At 42.5% G+C, this 15,917-nt stretch overlaps 1 protein-coding gene across 1 annotated transcript in view; it reads left to right on the top strand.

Moving 5' to 3' along the window:
• The window catches only part of LOC108572619 (ryanodine receptor), a 54,180-nt gene that overhangs the window by 20,724 nt on the left and 17,539 nt on the right, over positions 1 to 15,917 (top strand). The window contains 22 exon segments of the mRNA XM_017934875.1: positions 1 to 82; positions 168 to 538; positions 616 to 947; positions 1,359 to 2,467; positions 2,546 to 2,754; positions 3,063 to 3,162; positions 4,877 to 5,075; positions 5,158 to 5,531; positions 6,035 to 6,266; positions 6,340 to 6,369; positions 7,362 to 7,506; positions 7,619 to 7,914; positions 8,955 to 9,488; positions 9,574 to 9,806; positions 11,555 to 11,657; positions 11,716 to 11,886; positions 12,060 to 12,175; positions 12,847 to 13,392; positions 13,478 to 14,293; positions 15,158 to 15,475; positions 15,727 to 15,747; positions 15,829 to 15,915. Coding sequence (XP_017790364.1) covers positions 1 to 82; positions 168 to 538; positions 616 to 947; positions 1,359 to 2,467; positions 2,546 to 2,754; positions 3,063 to 3,162; positions 4,877 to 5,075; positions 5,158 to 5,531; positions 6,035 to 6,266; positions 6,340 to 6,369; positions 7,362 to 7,506; positions 7,619 to 7,914; positions 8,955 to 9,488; positions 9,574 to 9,806; positions 11,555 to 11,657; positions 11,716 to 11,886; positions 12,060 to 12,175; positions 12,847 to 13,392; positions 13,478 to 14,293; positions 15,158 to 15,475; positions 15,727 to 15,747; positions 15,829 to 15,915 — 6,424 coding nt within the window.

Raw genomic sequence — 15,917 nt, 5'->3', positions numbered from 1 at the left:
TTCCAAAATGTGAATCTGAACGAAATGGTGATGTGTCTGGAAGACTTGATTAATTATTTTGCTCAGCCAGAGGACGACATGGGTAAGTGGAATCACCTTCGATCCTATCAATTATTCTCCATTCAACCTCGAGGCAGTGAAATGATTCCACAAATCGATCGTTTCAGAACACGAGGAGAAACAGAACAGGTTCAGAGCGCTGAGAAATCGTCAGGACCTGTTCCAAGAGGAGGGTATACTGAATCTGATCCTGGAAGCCATCGACAAGATCAACGTGATCACCTCGCAAGGCTTTCTCGTGGCGCTTTCCGGAGACGAGAGCGGTCAGGCTTGGGACCAAATATCCGGATACTTGTACCAACTTCTGGCCGCGATCATCAAAGGGAACCACACGAACTGCGCGCAGTTTGCCAACAGCAATCGTCTGAACTGGTTGTTCAGTCGGTTGGGTTCGCAGGCTTCGAGCGAGGGCACTGGAATGTTGGATGTGCTTCACTGTGTTCTCATCGACTCGCCCGAGGCTTTGAACATGATGAGAGTAAGCCAGAAGTGAAATAAAGGCAATTTCTTAAACCTTAACTTGGAGAACTTCAATCACACCCTTCATCTCTGTAGGACGAACACATCAAAGTGATCATATCTCTACTGGAAAAACACGGAAGAGACCCAAAGGTATTGGACGTGCTGTGCTCACTTTGCGTGGGTAACGGTGTAGCTGTGCGATCGTCGCAGAACAACATCTGCGACTTCCTGCTACCGGGGAAGAATCTTCTTCTTCAGACTCAACTGGTGGATCACGTGGCCAGCGTCAGGCCGAATATATTCGTCGGTAGAGTCGAAGGATCGGCGCTCTATCAGAAGTGGTACTTCGAAGTCACCGTCGATCACATCGAGCAGACCACTCATATGATGCCTCATTTGAGGATCGGTTGGGCAAATACTGCTGGGTATGACAGTTTTCGTTGGATATTTTGACTACCTAAACTCTGGACCCTCGATGATATTAGCTGTAGAAATGAATTTTTTCGGACTTATTTAAAAAGAATGAAAACAGATCACTCGTCGAGATAATTGTCCTTTTGCCATTTTTCTGGTAGCTTGCGAATACCGTTGCAATAGAAACTCGGTGGCTTTGAATCAATTGTGTGAATCCAGTCGGAAAGAATTCATGTCTACACGTAATATCACAAATCCTTGATCATTGATGGTAATGATTGGACCCTCAAAGATAATCGTATCATAAATCATTGGACCTCAAAGACAATCATATCATAATTCCTCCAAACATTTTATTCCACTCAATTCCTCCAGATCGTATACTCCACTTGCACACTCGTTAATTAATTTCCCTCTAAAAGATACATGCCATACCCCGGTGGTGGCGAGAAATGGGGAGGAAACGGTGTTGGCGACGACCTCTACTCGTTCGGTTTCGACGGTGCACACCTATGGACCGGTGGCAGGAAGACCCAAGTTGTTCACAACGTGACAGAACCCTACATCAGAAAGAGCGACGTGATCGGTTGCGCGCTGGACCTGACAGTACCTGTAATAACCTTCACATTCAACGGAGCACCTATCATGGGATCCTTCAGAAACTTCAACCTGGACGGCATGTTCTTCCCAGCGATCAGCTGTTCCTCCAAATTGTCCTGTAGATTCCTACTAGGCGGCGATCACGGCAGACTAAAGTTCCAACCACCGGACGAATTCTCACCTCTGGTAGAAAGTTTGCTACCCCAGCAAATATTATCCCTCGATCCCTGCTTCTACTTCGGAAACATGAACAAAGTGGTCCTGGCTGGTCCTTGGCTCGTAGAAGACGACACAGCTTTCGTTCCCGCTCCAGTCGATACGTCCATGATCAATCTGCCGTCCTACGTCGAGCAAATCAGGGACAAGCTCGCCGAGAACATTCACGAGATGTGGGCTATGAACAAGATCGAAGCCGGTTGGATCTACGGAGAGCACAGAGACGATCTCAGGAAGATCCATCCGTGTATCGTTCAGTTCGAACGACTACCAGCTGCTGAGAAGCGTTACGACACGCAATTGGCTGTGCAGACTTTGAAGACCATCTTAGCTCTGGGATACTACATCACCATGGACAAACCACCTTCTAGAATAAAGACTCTCAGGCTTCCGAACGAGCCGTTCTTGCAGAGCAGCGGTTATAAACCTGCTCCTTTAGATCTCACCGCTATCAGTCTCACACCTAAGATGGAGGAGCTCGTGGACCAGCTTGCGGAGAACACTCACAATTTGTGGGCCAAGGAAAGAATCAGCCAAGGCTGGACCTACGGTCTGAACGAAGATTCTGAGATGAGAAGAAGCCCTCATTTGGTACCCTACCCTAAGGTTGACGAAGCTATTAAGAAGGCTAATCGTGACACCGCTAGCGAGACTGTGAGGACACTTTTGGTGTACGGATACATGTTGGAGCCACCAACTGGAGAACAACACGAAGGTGGGTTTCAATCTACGTTGGGATCTGGATAAATCTTTGTTCGATCAATTACGAATGACAAATCTTTCGATTATCTAGCACTACTTTTGGAGGCCAGCAAGCTGCGACAATTGTACTTCAGGACCTATCGCGTGGAGAAACACTACGCAGTGAGCAGTGGAAAATGGTACTTCGAGTTCGAGGTTCTAACTGCCGGTCCAATGAGAGTAGGTTGGGCCAAGGCTGATTGCATGCCTGGAAGCATGCTAGGAAGTGACGAAAATACGTGGGCTTTTGATGGCTACAACGTAAGTGTTCATCTACTCGATATCACCCCTCAGCTATGAAATTTCAAATATCGCGCAAAATGTAAAAAAGAAGACACTGAATATTTACTCGGCGTAAAAAATTCGCGCGAACGAAAGGAAAATCGAATCACATACGAGGCTTTTTGCATCTACAAATTATCCATTTGCAGACAGATTATGTTCGTACAGTGTTGAACGGTAAGATAAGAGAATCTCTTGTCCATTACAAAATCCATATTAAATCTGTCGTTGATCGACGACGGTCACGTGAGAGGTCATAAATAATTGATATAAATCGTGAATGTCAGGTAACTAAAGTACACGCCGGTATCCACGAGTCATTTGGTCACAAATACCAAGTGGGCGACGTTGTTGGATGTTTCATTGACGTCGCAGACCGAACGATCAGTAAGAGTCCAATTTTTCCAATCTATCCGAAATCTACAGGTCCACCAATTTTTTTTGAGTTTTCTCGTCACTACTGTTGTCTGTTGTCTCTTTACATGTTTTTTATTTTCAATGTTGACTTGGTTGTTTTTTCTGCGTTTCCTTGTCCGAACGATCGAACGAAATTTTCCGATTTGGGTATTTCGTTCGAGAAGTGTGGCGCTTTCACGTTTTTTACCGACCGCGCGGGGAATCCGTGGCGAGAACATTACCTGTACTGTTTATTCTCGATCGATGTATATACATATATCATTTGTTATGTCTCCTCTCGATCTTTTCGTGCCCGCAATAACCGCATATATGTAATACACACGGGTGTTGTCGACCCAAAGAATAGAAAAAAAGAAAGAAACGAATCTCGTTAAGGAATTGTAGTTGTGTCACGGTTCCGTGTAACTATCACGAACAAGAGATGTTGAATTGGTGAAAATTTTATTTTAAAGGAGGAAAAAGTATACTCGGGCACAGCCGAGACATTTGGCAAACAATGGCAGGTTGGAGACGTTGTCGGTGTTTTCCTGGATCTAATTGACCGAACAATTAGTAAGACGGAATCTTTCAAGCGAACGCTTCAGCTGCCATTTCAAGCTATTACATTAGATATAATTTTTGATTCAAGAGATAGATTACTGGATACAGGAACATTTCTCGCTATATTCTTCTTTTCTACACACGTTTCTTCATTTTACAAGTCGAAACGAAGAAGCAACGTGACAAAATATCTTGCCTTTGTTTCACGATGATTTCATATCTGAACGTTTTTTCTCTCTCTCTCTCTCGATGTTGTTGAACGTTTAACCCGGTAATTGTACAGTTCGAATGAGTGTTTGTTCCGCTTGATCGGCCAAATTTTTTCACACAAAACGTCCATAAGACAGAGAGTCCATTCTACTGTGACAGTCGCTTTCTGCAAATAAACTGATACTCGTTCTTGTCGGTTATTATCTCATTCCATTGTCGCATCATTCGCTTTTATGTACGTTTATCTCATCGCATATTCAACACTCTCATCCGTCAGTATACGATCATACACGATCGATTTAGCATCATGTTTGTTCTTGTATTTTTTTCGTATCCAGTATTCTACTCGGCAGTGTTGTAAATAACTGCAACGACGCTTTCCGTAATATATCATACAAATCATGTTTACTAACCACTAAAAAAAGAGAAAAAGAATGATCCTAGAATTTTGTTCGTTTTTTTTTTTTAAATAAAATCGAACAGGTTTGAAAAGAAAAAGTTGAAAATCAAACGTGGAGTACCTTTCCATTTTCTTTCTTCTGACTTTATTTATCTATATCTTTTTTCCAATTAGTATCCTATGACCAGTGAGATCACGTTGTTTTTATGTTTGAATATTTTACCACCGTCCCCCGATGTGCATGACTAACATTTGATCAATTTCCGCACTTGCTTTGCATAGTTGTAAGTAGTCGCATTTTTTCTGTACTATATGTGTCTTAATTCCATAGTTGCAACTGATCGATTATGCAACGCTTCGTTCAAATATTTTCACATCGCTAGCCGGAGCAATTATTTACCCCTTCTAATTCAAACTAATACCTGTCGTGTTCGAAGTACCTCTATATTAATCGATATATTTTTCTTGCTAGTAGTAATTTTCTATAAATCGTACGTCCTCGAACATTATCGATATAAATACCCTATTCCTTAGGCTTTTCTCTCAATGGAGAATTGTTGATGGACGCGCTCGGCGGCGAGACGTCGTTCGCGGACGTGCAAGGCGACTGTTTCGTGCCAGCCTTCACTCTTGGAGTTGGACAGAGAGCAAGATTAACGTTTGGACAGGACGTGAACACCTTGAAATTCTTCACGACGTGCGGTCTGCAAGAGGGATACGAGCCGTTCTGCGTGTAAATGTCACTGCTGCTGGATCAGAAATACGTTACGAACTTGACATCGATAGTTAGAGCTGCATCATCTTCGCTATTTCAGAAACATGAACCGACCGGTCACGTATTGGTACACCAAGGATCAACCAATTTTCGAGAATACCGATGACATGGCCGACACGAGGATAGACGTGGCTAGAATTCCAGCTGGTTCCGATACACCGCCGTGTTTGAAGATCTCCCATAATACGTTCGAGACGATGGAGAAAGCGAATTGGGAATTTTTGAGATTATCCTTGCCCGTCATCTGTCAGTCGACTTTTGTCTCCGAGAACGAGAAGATAAGGAGATGGCAGGAGATTAAAGTGCGTCAGAGTAGGCTGCTGTCGGAGCAGGTGGAACAGGCGCAACAGCAGGTCCCTTCTGCTCACATGGAGCAGATTATGAAGTCTGGGTTTAGCATGAGCGATATCAAAGGTATTTGTCGTTTTTAAAAGTTCGAGTGCCGCGGTTTATTGCAGAAATCTGAGCGAAAAATGCCATCGCGCTTCTTTCATTCGATGTCGAAGAATTACAAAAATTTTGGTTCCGACACTTTCGCTGAATACCACTGTTTGGAAATAACAGGACAGAAAGGTAAAATTGATTATATGCAGGATTTTCGTTCAATTTTTTATAAAAAAAGCAGTGGCACTTTGGCACTAAAACGGTTAAATATTGCATTTAAAAAATACACTAGTCTGATGCGACTGAATAAAAAGCAAAACTTTAGGAATTTTTTTCATAGGTAAATACTAAACGGAATGCTTCAATTTTTTTAGAGGATATAAAAGGAACTTTCAGCTGTCTTCTTCAATTTTTGAAACGCAAGAATGTTACCAGATGGATTTGAAAAAAATTCCCAAAGTTTAGCTATCTTTAGACGCAACAGGTGGGTGTTTAACATGCTCCATTTAATTGGAAATTTTCTGTTGCTTCAGGGCTACAGAGGAACTACTCAGAGGACGCAGTGGAAGCTGACGAGATGATGAAGGAGTCACCAATTCCTATGCAGAGGAACAAACCAGCCAGACCTCCCAGAAAAGGCTCTCTCTATGGATCGCGCGGAGGAAACATGGATACTGCAATCAGCGAGGTTGAGATGAACGGATACGGAGATATGAACGGCGATGTCAAGGACGATAAGAAGAAACGTGGGCGTTCGCCATTCCGGTTAGTAAAATAGCGAATGCTTTTTGCATATTCTATTCGGTGTAAATAGATTTTGATACTTGAATCTTCTTAGCAAACTTAGCAAAGAGATGGAAGATGCGCCGTAAGTTGACTAAACAAGCTTAATTTGACCCAAATTAGATCCAATTTCTTTTCCATCTGCATTAGAGCTCTTGATATCTGGATATCTGAGTACTTGAAATACTCACTATAGTTCGTAATTAGTGTCGAAATCCAAGTCTGAATTCGAGTATCTAAATTTGCATTTTCCTTCGGGTCTTTCTTGACCCATTGCCTTCTTATTTTTTTAATAACTTTTACTGTTATCAAGATTATATTCCCTTAACATTGTATTAAAAGTAACAAAAATTTTTACACATGACGTCTCTGTGTCGAACAGTCTCTTCTTGGGTCTTTTTTGACCCAAAGAATAATTACTCAAATATAAAGCGTTTCTTATCCGAAATTAGAAATTTCTCGGGTCTAAACTGATTAGCTATCCGAGTACTCAGTTACTCAACATTTAACCCTTTCACTGCGACGAATTTTAACCCTTTGAACCCCAAATTTTTAAAAAATTTTCTTTTCAATAACTCTCGATTATTTTAAGAATTTTATTTGAAACGCATTTCTAAAGACATTTGGTCGATAGGAACCAATTTAAACAACTTTTTTCACTAATTATATTGAAAGTAGCATTAAGGGTCGTATACATGTGTACCTATTGCTCATCCAGGTAAAAAGAAGTAGTGCAAAATATAATACATATTTAAACTGGCATTCCAACCTGTGAATAAAACTGATGTCGAGTCACACTCGACAAAGGAGTCCAAAGGGTTAACACGTAACATATGTGGCAGACTGTAAATTTTTAACCGCGTGTATAAAATTGGTCGTTTTGGCCGTATCATTTTAAAATTCGGTTTATTAAATTAAGATGTGTGTAAAGGATGAAATTAAATAATTATATGCTACAGCATATAAATATAGACACCAATAGCAACTAAAGGGTTAAATATCCGTAAATCCAAGAATCCTCCCGTATCGAAATAAAACTCTTTACGAAAGAAAATGATTTTCGACCGTGTTCCACAGGTTCTTCTCTCGCAAAGCGAAGTCTCCGGATGCGAAATCGAAAACGCCCGAGCCACCGGTGCGCTCAGACATCTCCGACAAGAGCACCAAGGCACTATCGATGAGCAAAGCAAGTAGCCGGCCTCCCCAAGTTCGCATATCAAACGTAAAACTATTTATTTATTTATTTGTTTGTCCACTCGTCCATGTACCTGCTTCGAATTTGACGATCTACCTTCGTTCAAGCATACAGAGTAAGTGAAGGAATCTTTCCACAGGTGGATTTGAAAGTGGTACCACCTCAGATACCAGAGCGCAACGCGCCAAAAGCAATGTCTGTTCTGAGCGGAAGCGGCGTGGAATCGATCGGAAACGAGATATTCGACGCGGAATGCTTGAAACTGATGAACGAGTATTTTTACGGAGTGAGAATCTTCCCCGGACAGGATCCAACGCACGTTTACGTAGGATGGGTTACTTCGCAGTATCATTTGCATACCAAGGACTTCAATTTGTCTCGCGTGAGGAAGTCCTCTGTGGTTATCATCGATGATTATGAACGTCCCGTGGAACAGTAAGTTTGAACGTTCTTTTACAGATTTTGGGATTTGCTTCAACTTGCGACTGAGGTTCGAGAATGTGATTGTAGTTTATTAAGAAAAAGTATGAAATGGAAGCTAGAGTAAACTATTCCCGTACAATATTTCTTTCCACTCTAGCTCTCCTCGCTACCGAGCGCTATTCATACTTTTTTCAACATGCACCCTCTTCATTCTCTCCCATCATGCAGATACACACTCCTGGGTTTTTCTCGTGATTTAAAATTGACTAACTTATGTAGAACTAACGCGCTTTGTCGAGGCCTTCTCCGAAAAGGGCCTGCTCCCTACCTGAGCTTTTATTGTCATCATTTCTCAAGAAACGAAAGAACTGTTATACCCTCAAATATTTTATTTTTTGTTATATTTATTAAACTATTCTTTTACATTATGAGACGACGTACAATACACGACATGAGACTTTAGACTGACTCGTCTAGGCGAGCCACGCGGCCACAAGCCCTAAAACAAAAGACCGCGACTATTTTGCCGCTGCCTGCCCTCAGATGTCATTGCTTGCTCGACTCTTAACATTTCTCAGTCTCAGTCTCAGTCTTACCTGCATCCACAACTAATCACCACCTTTCAGTCTCAGTCTCAGTCTCAGTCTCAGTCTCAGTCTCAGTCTCAGTCTCAGTCTCAGTCTCAGTCTCAGTCTTACCTGCATCCACAACTAATCACCACCTTTCACCATAACTCACACTGGACTCTTCACCTTCCAACTCTATTCTCAACTCTCCTACACAGCCATAACCCAAAGTTCATCTTCCTCAAACCCTCCAATATCCCTATTTTTCCATCCTCGATTCACTCTCTGTATTCTCATCCGCACGTCACGTTCCCCCAATTTCAATAAACTTTCTTTTCCCCGCAACGTCGATCCCTAACGCAAAACCTGGCATCACAAAACCAAAGCAAAAACGTTCGCGATCCCAGATTATAAACACGAATTTTAAGTTATAAACTTCTAATCTTAAGCTATAAACCACTAATTTTGTTACAATCTTTACAACAGAGTCGACAGGCAGAGCTGCTACATGGTGAGAGCAGATGAGCTCTACAACGAAGTGACGCAAGATGCATCCGGAAAAGGTGCCTCTCAAGGAATGTTCGTCGGTTGTTTCGTGGACACAGCCACCGGTTTGGTGTCTTTCACATGCGAAGGCAAAGAAACGAGTCACAAATTCAAGATGGAACCAGATACAAAATTGTTCCCCGCCATCTTCGTGGAGGCAACCAGTAAAGAGATCCTCCAGATCGAGCTTGGAAGGACCTCTACGACGTTACCGTTATCCGCCGCAGTATTACAGAACTCAGAACGCCACGTTATACCACAGTTCCCACCTAGATTGAAGGTTCAGTGTTTGAAGCCTCACCAATGGGCCAGAGTTCCAAATCAGTCGCTTCAGGTGCACGCTTTGAAGCTGTCTGATATCAGAGGTTGGTCCATGCTATGCGAGGATGCTATATCGATGCTAGCCTTGCATATTCCCGAAGAAGACAGGTGTATCGATATCCTAGAGCTCATTGAAATGGACAAGCTACTCAGGTATAGTTCGCGAGAGCAAAGTAAACGTTTGGTCTGGTTGTTTTGGAAGAAAGTAATTTATACTTGGTTCGTTTAATCGTTACAGTTTCCACGCACATACTCTGACGTTGTACGCAGCTCTGTGTTATCAGTCGAATTACAGAGCGGCTCATGCTCTGTGCCAACACGTGGATCAGAAACAATTACTATACGCAATTCGAGCGGAATACATGTCCGGGCCCCTACGACAAGGATTCTACGACTTGCTGATCGCTTTGCACCTCGAGTCGCACGCTACGACTATGGAGGTGTGCAAAAACGAGTACATCATTCCTTTAGGTAAGAAGAATTTCCTTGAAAATTGTGTTCTGTGAATTTTGAAGCTAGATACTGTAGGAGTCGAGGAAAATTTTGAGGGACCGAAATGAGAATCTTTGCACTTTTGCATTTTTGCAATTTTTTACATTGCACTTTTTCCTTCTTCATAACATACCTTTATTATATGAATGTTGTTATATCGTATGTAACGTAGGATATTTTTAAAAATCGAAATTTTTGCGACAATGATACGTCTGCTGAAGATTCTGTCCAAATTTGAAGTGAATTGGTGAAATAGAACTTGAGATATTGTGCACACTAGTTGGAGAAATGAGGTTTCGAGAAAAACGCGTTTAAAGTTTTACGATTACAAGACTGCAACTGCGAGCTGTGCTCTCCAAAAACAGCTGTAACTTCGTAAATTTTGCGAATTTTCGAAGGCATATACTTTAACCCTTTCGCGACGGCGTAACTAGCCATCACTAACGAACGGGTCGTCGTGCCATTGGTGCACAGCATACACGTTAAGAGTGTCTCGCGTTTTTTCAAATCTTAGAGGATTTCGTTGGAACAGCAGAGGACTTAAGGGTGTATCGGATAAAGGGAATGTTGTTGAGGCCTTCACTTTGAGTTGTCGAGGCGCGTGCCAATGCGACGCGCTTAGTGGATGCCGGATATAATCGGCGCTAGCCAGTGTGAAGCATTTAGTGGATGCCGGATATAACCGGCGCTAGTCGCTTTTTAGTGGATGCCGTATATACCCGGCTTTAGCCAGTGCAAAGCATTTAGTGGATGCCGGATATAACCGGCGCTAGTCGCGAAAGGGTTAAGAAAATTTAAACGTCCAGACCAAAATACTCCCTAAACAATAATCTTATTCTACCGCGCTTATCGCCACTAATATAAACATATATAACTGAAGTTCACTCAGACTACGAAGTTGATATATCAAATTTATATACAGGGTGTCCCAGGTTTTAATGACCAAACGTTGTCGGTATATTCTATGGGTCGAAATAGAAAAAAAAATGTTACACAAACATAGGTCTTTTAGAGCTTGGTTAAAAAGTTATGGTCGTAATACGAAATGAAGGAAACAATAGCAGACTCACGGTTATCGCGTAATGAATTGATACAAAAAATCAACGATGCATTTACTGAAATGAAATTCGCAGAGTAATGTTGCATTGCCATAAACGGTGGACATTTTTCAGATGAAGTATTAGTTGCTTCTTGCATAAACAGAGTAAACGTAAATATTGCTGATCTACTTCTGTGTTACATAGCAATAACCGCGAGACCGCGTAATGAATTGATACAAAAAATCAACGATGCATTTACTGAAATGAAATTCGCAGAGTAATATTGCATTGCCATAAACGGTGGACATTTTTCAGATGAAGTATTAGTTGCTTCTTGCATAAACAAAGTAAACGTAAATATTGCTGATCTACTTCTGTGTTACATCGCAATAACCGCGAGTCTACTATTGTTCCCTTCGTTTCGTATTATTGCCATAACTTTTTAACGAAGCTCTAAAAGACCTATGTTTGTGTAACATTTTTTTTTTTTTATTTCGACCCATAGAATATACTGTCAACGTTTGGCCATTAAAACCTGGGACCCTATATAGAAAGGCACGGGAAACTACACATTTACCTTTGGAAGACTTACTGCACTACTCGCTATTTTTCCTCGTTCGTGCTCCTTATCAGAAATCCAGTACGAAAGCCCCGATCCCGCAATACTCAAGATCACGCTTCTTGCAGGCTCAGAACTGAAGGAGCTATACGAAAACGAAGAAATGAAGCACAGCCTCAGGTACCTAGAGACCGAATCGGTTCGTCCTCAGATGAAAATGACGGACATCAGGTAAGTATCTATAATCCAAAGCTAGATGTGAACCCCATAACTAATAGTCGACATCAAGGGAAATTCCTTCTAGTGATCAAACGATCGAGAACATAAGGAGCCTCTACAGCCCCCATTTCCCTCTGGACGTCGTACGGGATTACGTGATGACGGCTCTGAACGAGGCTGTCGAGATCAATCAAGTGCACAATCGAGACCCCATTGGTGGCAGCAATGAGAATCTTTTCCTGTATGTAATCCTACGAAACACGCGCACGCCTGGGCTATAACTGCATACTTCTTAATGTCTTCGCCAGCGATAAAGAAGAGAAGAGATTGCTTTCAGGATAATCTGCTTACTGCTAAAGGCTGTCGATCATTTTGTGTATATTTCCATTCATGTGATATTCTTGTTTATTGCAGGCCACTGTTGAAGCTCGTCGACAGGCTGCTCTTAGTGGGCATGCTGAGCAACGAAGACGTCATGAAGCTTCTCATTATGATTCACCCTGAGACCTGGGATCCAACGTTTGACAAAGGTGATCTGTCGTTTCTGTTGCATACGTAGGACGTGAGATGAGAATTTTTGGGACGACCGGTAGTCGGATCGAGTGAGGTGTGAGAAATTTCCCAAAAACCCAAGAATTTCACCAATGTGAAATAAGTTAGCGCACTACCCTTCGATATTTGCAACCATACGTTAGAAAGTGTTCGGACCGAGTGACAGTTTCTCTGAAAGAAAATGCATGCGTGATAAGAGCGATGTGACCAAAAATCGGTGCTTGGCAAGAGTGTGTACGAATCTGTGATCGAGCGTGACCATGTGTAACCGAGTATGAAAGCCAAGAGCGAAGAGAGAAAAAAGGATCGTAAGATCTACATTAGAGATTTTTTGAAAATGTTTCTCTGTAATTACTTATGCAATTAATTAATGTTAATCGAAAACATCGTAGTAGATAATAACATAGACGGATAAGTTGGTAAATTGGCCTCGAGCCAATAGGCACAACTTTTACTAAGGCAAAAAATTAAAAAAAAAGAAGAGGAGAAAGGATTGTAAGAATGAATGTCAAAGACGAAAGGTGTGCGGTGCAAGCTAAAACTAAAACTGTATTACTACCAAAAACCAAATACCGCTCAAACAATATCTCTACACATATAATTTGTAATTTCTTTTTAATAAACAATCTAACGTTCGAAAAAATTGCAGAGGGAAAAGACGAGCATAAGAAAGGATTACTCCACATGAAAATGGCCGAGGGAGCGAAACTGCAAATGTGCTACCTGCTGCATCATCTGAACGACATCCAGCTTAGACATCGCGTAGAATCTATCATCGCCTTCAGTCACGATTTCGTCGGTGATCTCCAGTCCGATCAACTTCGCCGATACATAGAGATCAAGCAGTCTGACTTACCGTCAGCTGTAGCAGCGAAGAAGACAAAGGAGTTCAGGTGTCCACCTCGGGAGCAGATGAACGCTATCCTGAGTTTCAAGAACATGGAATTCGAGGACGATCCGGAGAATATTCCTTGCGGAGAGGATCTGATAAGCAGGATGAACAACTTCCATAACAATTTGATGTCCTACGTGTCGTTGTTCGCGCTTCAGGAAGCAGCTGACGCTGCTGAGGAGCCTGCAGAGGAGCAACAGAAGCCTGGTGCCATGAAGAAATTGTTCAATTTTATTAACGCCGTGAAGGAACTGGAGGAGGAACCTAAGCCTGAACCTGAGCCTGAGAGGAAAACTCCAGAAGGTGAAATTACCTTGCAATACATTTATGTACAACCTGAAATGAAGTAACCTGAACTAACGAAATAACGTTCTCTAATTTTTTGCAGAGGTGTTCCGTAAGGTGCTCATAAAAACAATCGTCAGTTGGGCGGAAGAGTCCCAAATAGAGACTCCAAAATTGGTCAGAGAGATGTTCAGCTTGCTAGTACGTCAATACGACACGGTAGGCGAGCTAATCAGAGCTCTGGAGAAGACTTACGTGATCAATAGTAAAACCAAGGACGACGTAGCCTTGATGTGGGTTGGTCTGAGCCAGATTCGAGCTTTGCTACCTGTGCAGATGTCCCAAGAGGAAGAGGAACTCGTGAGAGAAAGACTGTGGAAGTTGGTCAACAACCACACGTTCTTCCAGCATCCAGATTTAATCAGAGTATTGAGAATTCACGAGAACGTGATGGCTATCATGATGAACACGCTAGGAAGACGTGCACAGGCGCAATCTGACGCTCAAACTCAGCCGCAAACTACCGAAGGAGATCCTTCCAAGGAGAAAGACACTTCTCACGAGATGGTGGTAGCTTGTTGTAGATTCTTGTGCTACTTCTGCCGAACATCCAGACAGAATCAGAAGGCCATGTTCGATCACTTCGATTTTCTATTGGAGAACAGTAATATCTTGCTGTCGAGACCGTCTTTGAGAGGTTCGACGCCGTTGGACGTGGCTTACTCCTCTCTCATGGAGAACACAGAGCTCGCTCTAGCTCTCAGAGAGCACTATCTAGAGAAGATCGCTATCTACTTGTCTCGTTGCGGCTTGCAATCGAATTCAGAGCTAGTTGAAAAAGGTTATCCTGACTTGGGATGGGATCCAGTGGAAGGCGAACGATATTTGGACTTTTTGAGGTTCTGTGTTTGGGTTAACGGTGAGTGTTTCACTTGAATTTCGTCTTGCATTTGCGTCGGGACGTTTGGAGCCAAAATTGACGTGGGTACCGGGTGATTTCGCGTCTATGTTAGGAGAAAACTGCTATAACTAATGAATATTTTTCAAAGAAATTTTATTTAATTCGTGAAACATCATGGAGGCCTCCATACCCGAATAGGGAACGGACGAGGGAAAATAGGAAGGGAGTTGTTGACGTATTGCTAGTCGCGGGTTTTCCCTCGGTTCCTACAAATGAGGGCTCAGCCGGGATGGAAGCATCTATGGCTACACAAAGCCAGGCGTTGTGAGATGAAAACACGTTGAGGGTTGCACGTCTCCCAAAATGAATTGAGAAACCAGAGTGTTTCAGCTGAGTGCCACTGAGTAGGAGAGTGTGTACCCGAAAATGTTGAGGTTTGTGTTATTGGGCTTGGGACATTCTAGGGCGAATATCAGTGTAGAATGGCCGAGTGTAGTATCGGGGCCTCCATACCCAAATAGGGAACCAACGAGAGAAAATATAGAGGGAGTTTTTGGCGTAGTGCGCAAGGGCTCAACTTGTCAACCTGAGGTCCCAAGTTCGATTCTCGTTGGGTTCCTAAAAATTTTTCCTCGGTTCCTACAATATTTTTCAAAGAGTTTTAATTCGTGAAACATCTGTTACGGCAATTCTGAAGAGAAATCGAACCATTTATAGCGTTTCATAAATTGATTTTGAAATAAATGAAAATGAGTGAAAATCTCAATGACGCATATCTCCGTACCCAAGTAAAAACTCCGAAAGACGCACCAGCGCTTCATCCTACGTCAGTGTGTTAAATTCAAAAAGTACATAATACAAGCAATTGGATTAATTTTTCAGGTGAAAGTGTGGAGGAAAATGCGAACTTGGTAATTCGTCTTCTGATCAGAAGACCAGAATGCTTGGGACCAGCTCTTCGCGGCGAGGGTGAGGGTCTGTTACGAGCCATAATCGACGCCAACAAGATGTCAGAACGCATTGCCGACAGACGAAAGGTGCACGACGAGGTAGATGGTGCGATGCAATACGAGCATCCGCTTCCGGAATCAGACGACGACGAGGATTACATAGACACAGGAGCAGCGATTTTGAACTTCTACTGTACGCTGGTAGACCTGTTAGGCCGTTGCGCTCCGGATTCTTCTGTCATCGAACAAGGTAAGTGAAATCGAAAGTTTTTCTCTCCCCTCTGTCTAAATATCACACGACACCTTCGTAAGTATAGATCACCGATCCAACTGTAGGACACACTTCGATCTTTTGAGTTGACAAAGAGTATTCGCGAGTATTTTAGTTTACTTTCGATTTCGAAATACGGCCTCCTAAAACCACCACGAGCTCCATCATCCTACGCTAACTCTTCCAAATCCTTTATCTAATGATAGTTTTTACTTTTTGACGAGCAACAGAGGCTTCTACAGAATCCGTCGGTAATATATACGAAATAACACTTCTCTTTTCTTCTTCGATTACGATTTGTGAGTGAAATTACATAGAGATCTATTTTTCAGGGAAGAACGAGTCTCTTCGAGCGAGGGCCATTCTTCGATCGCTGGTGCCTCTCGACGATCTACAAGGTGTCCTGTCGCTCAGGTTCACT

This window comes from Habropoda laboriosa, unplaced genomic scaffold (assembly GCF_001263275.1).
Source record: "Habropoda laboriosa isolate 0110345459 unplaced genomic scaffold, ASM126327v1 scaffold22, whole genome shotgun sequence".
Classification (NCBI taxonomy): Eukaryota; Metazoa; Arthropoda; class Insecta; order Hymenoptera; family Apidae; genus Habropoda; species Habropoda laboriosa.
This window is presented reverse-complemented; position numbering and strand designations above follow the sequence as displayed.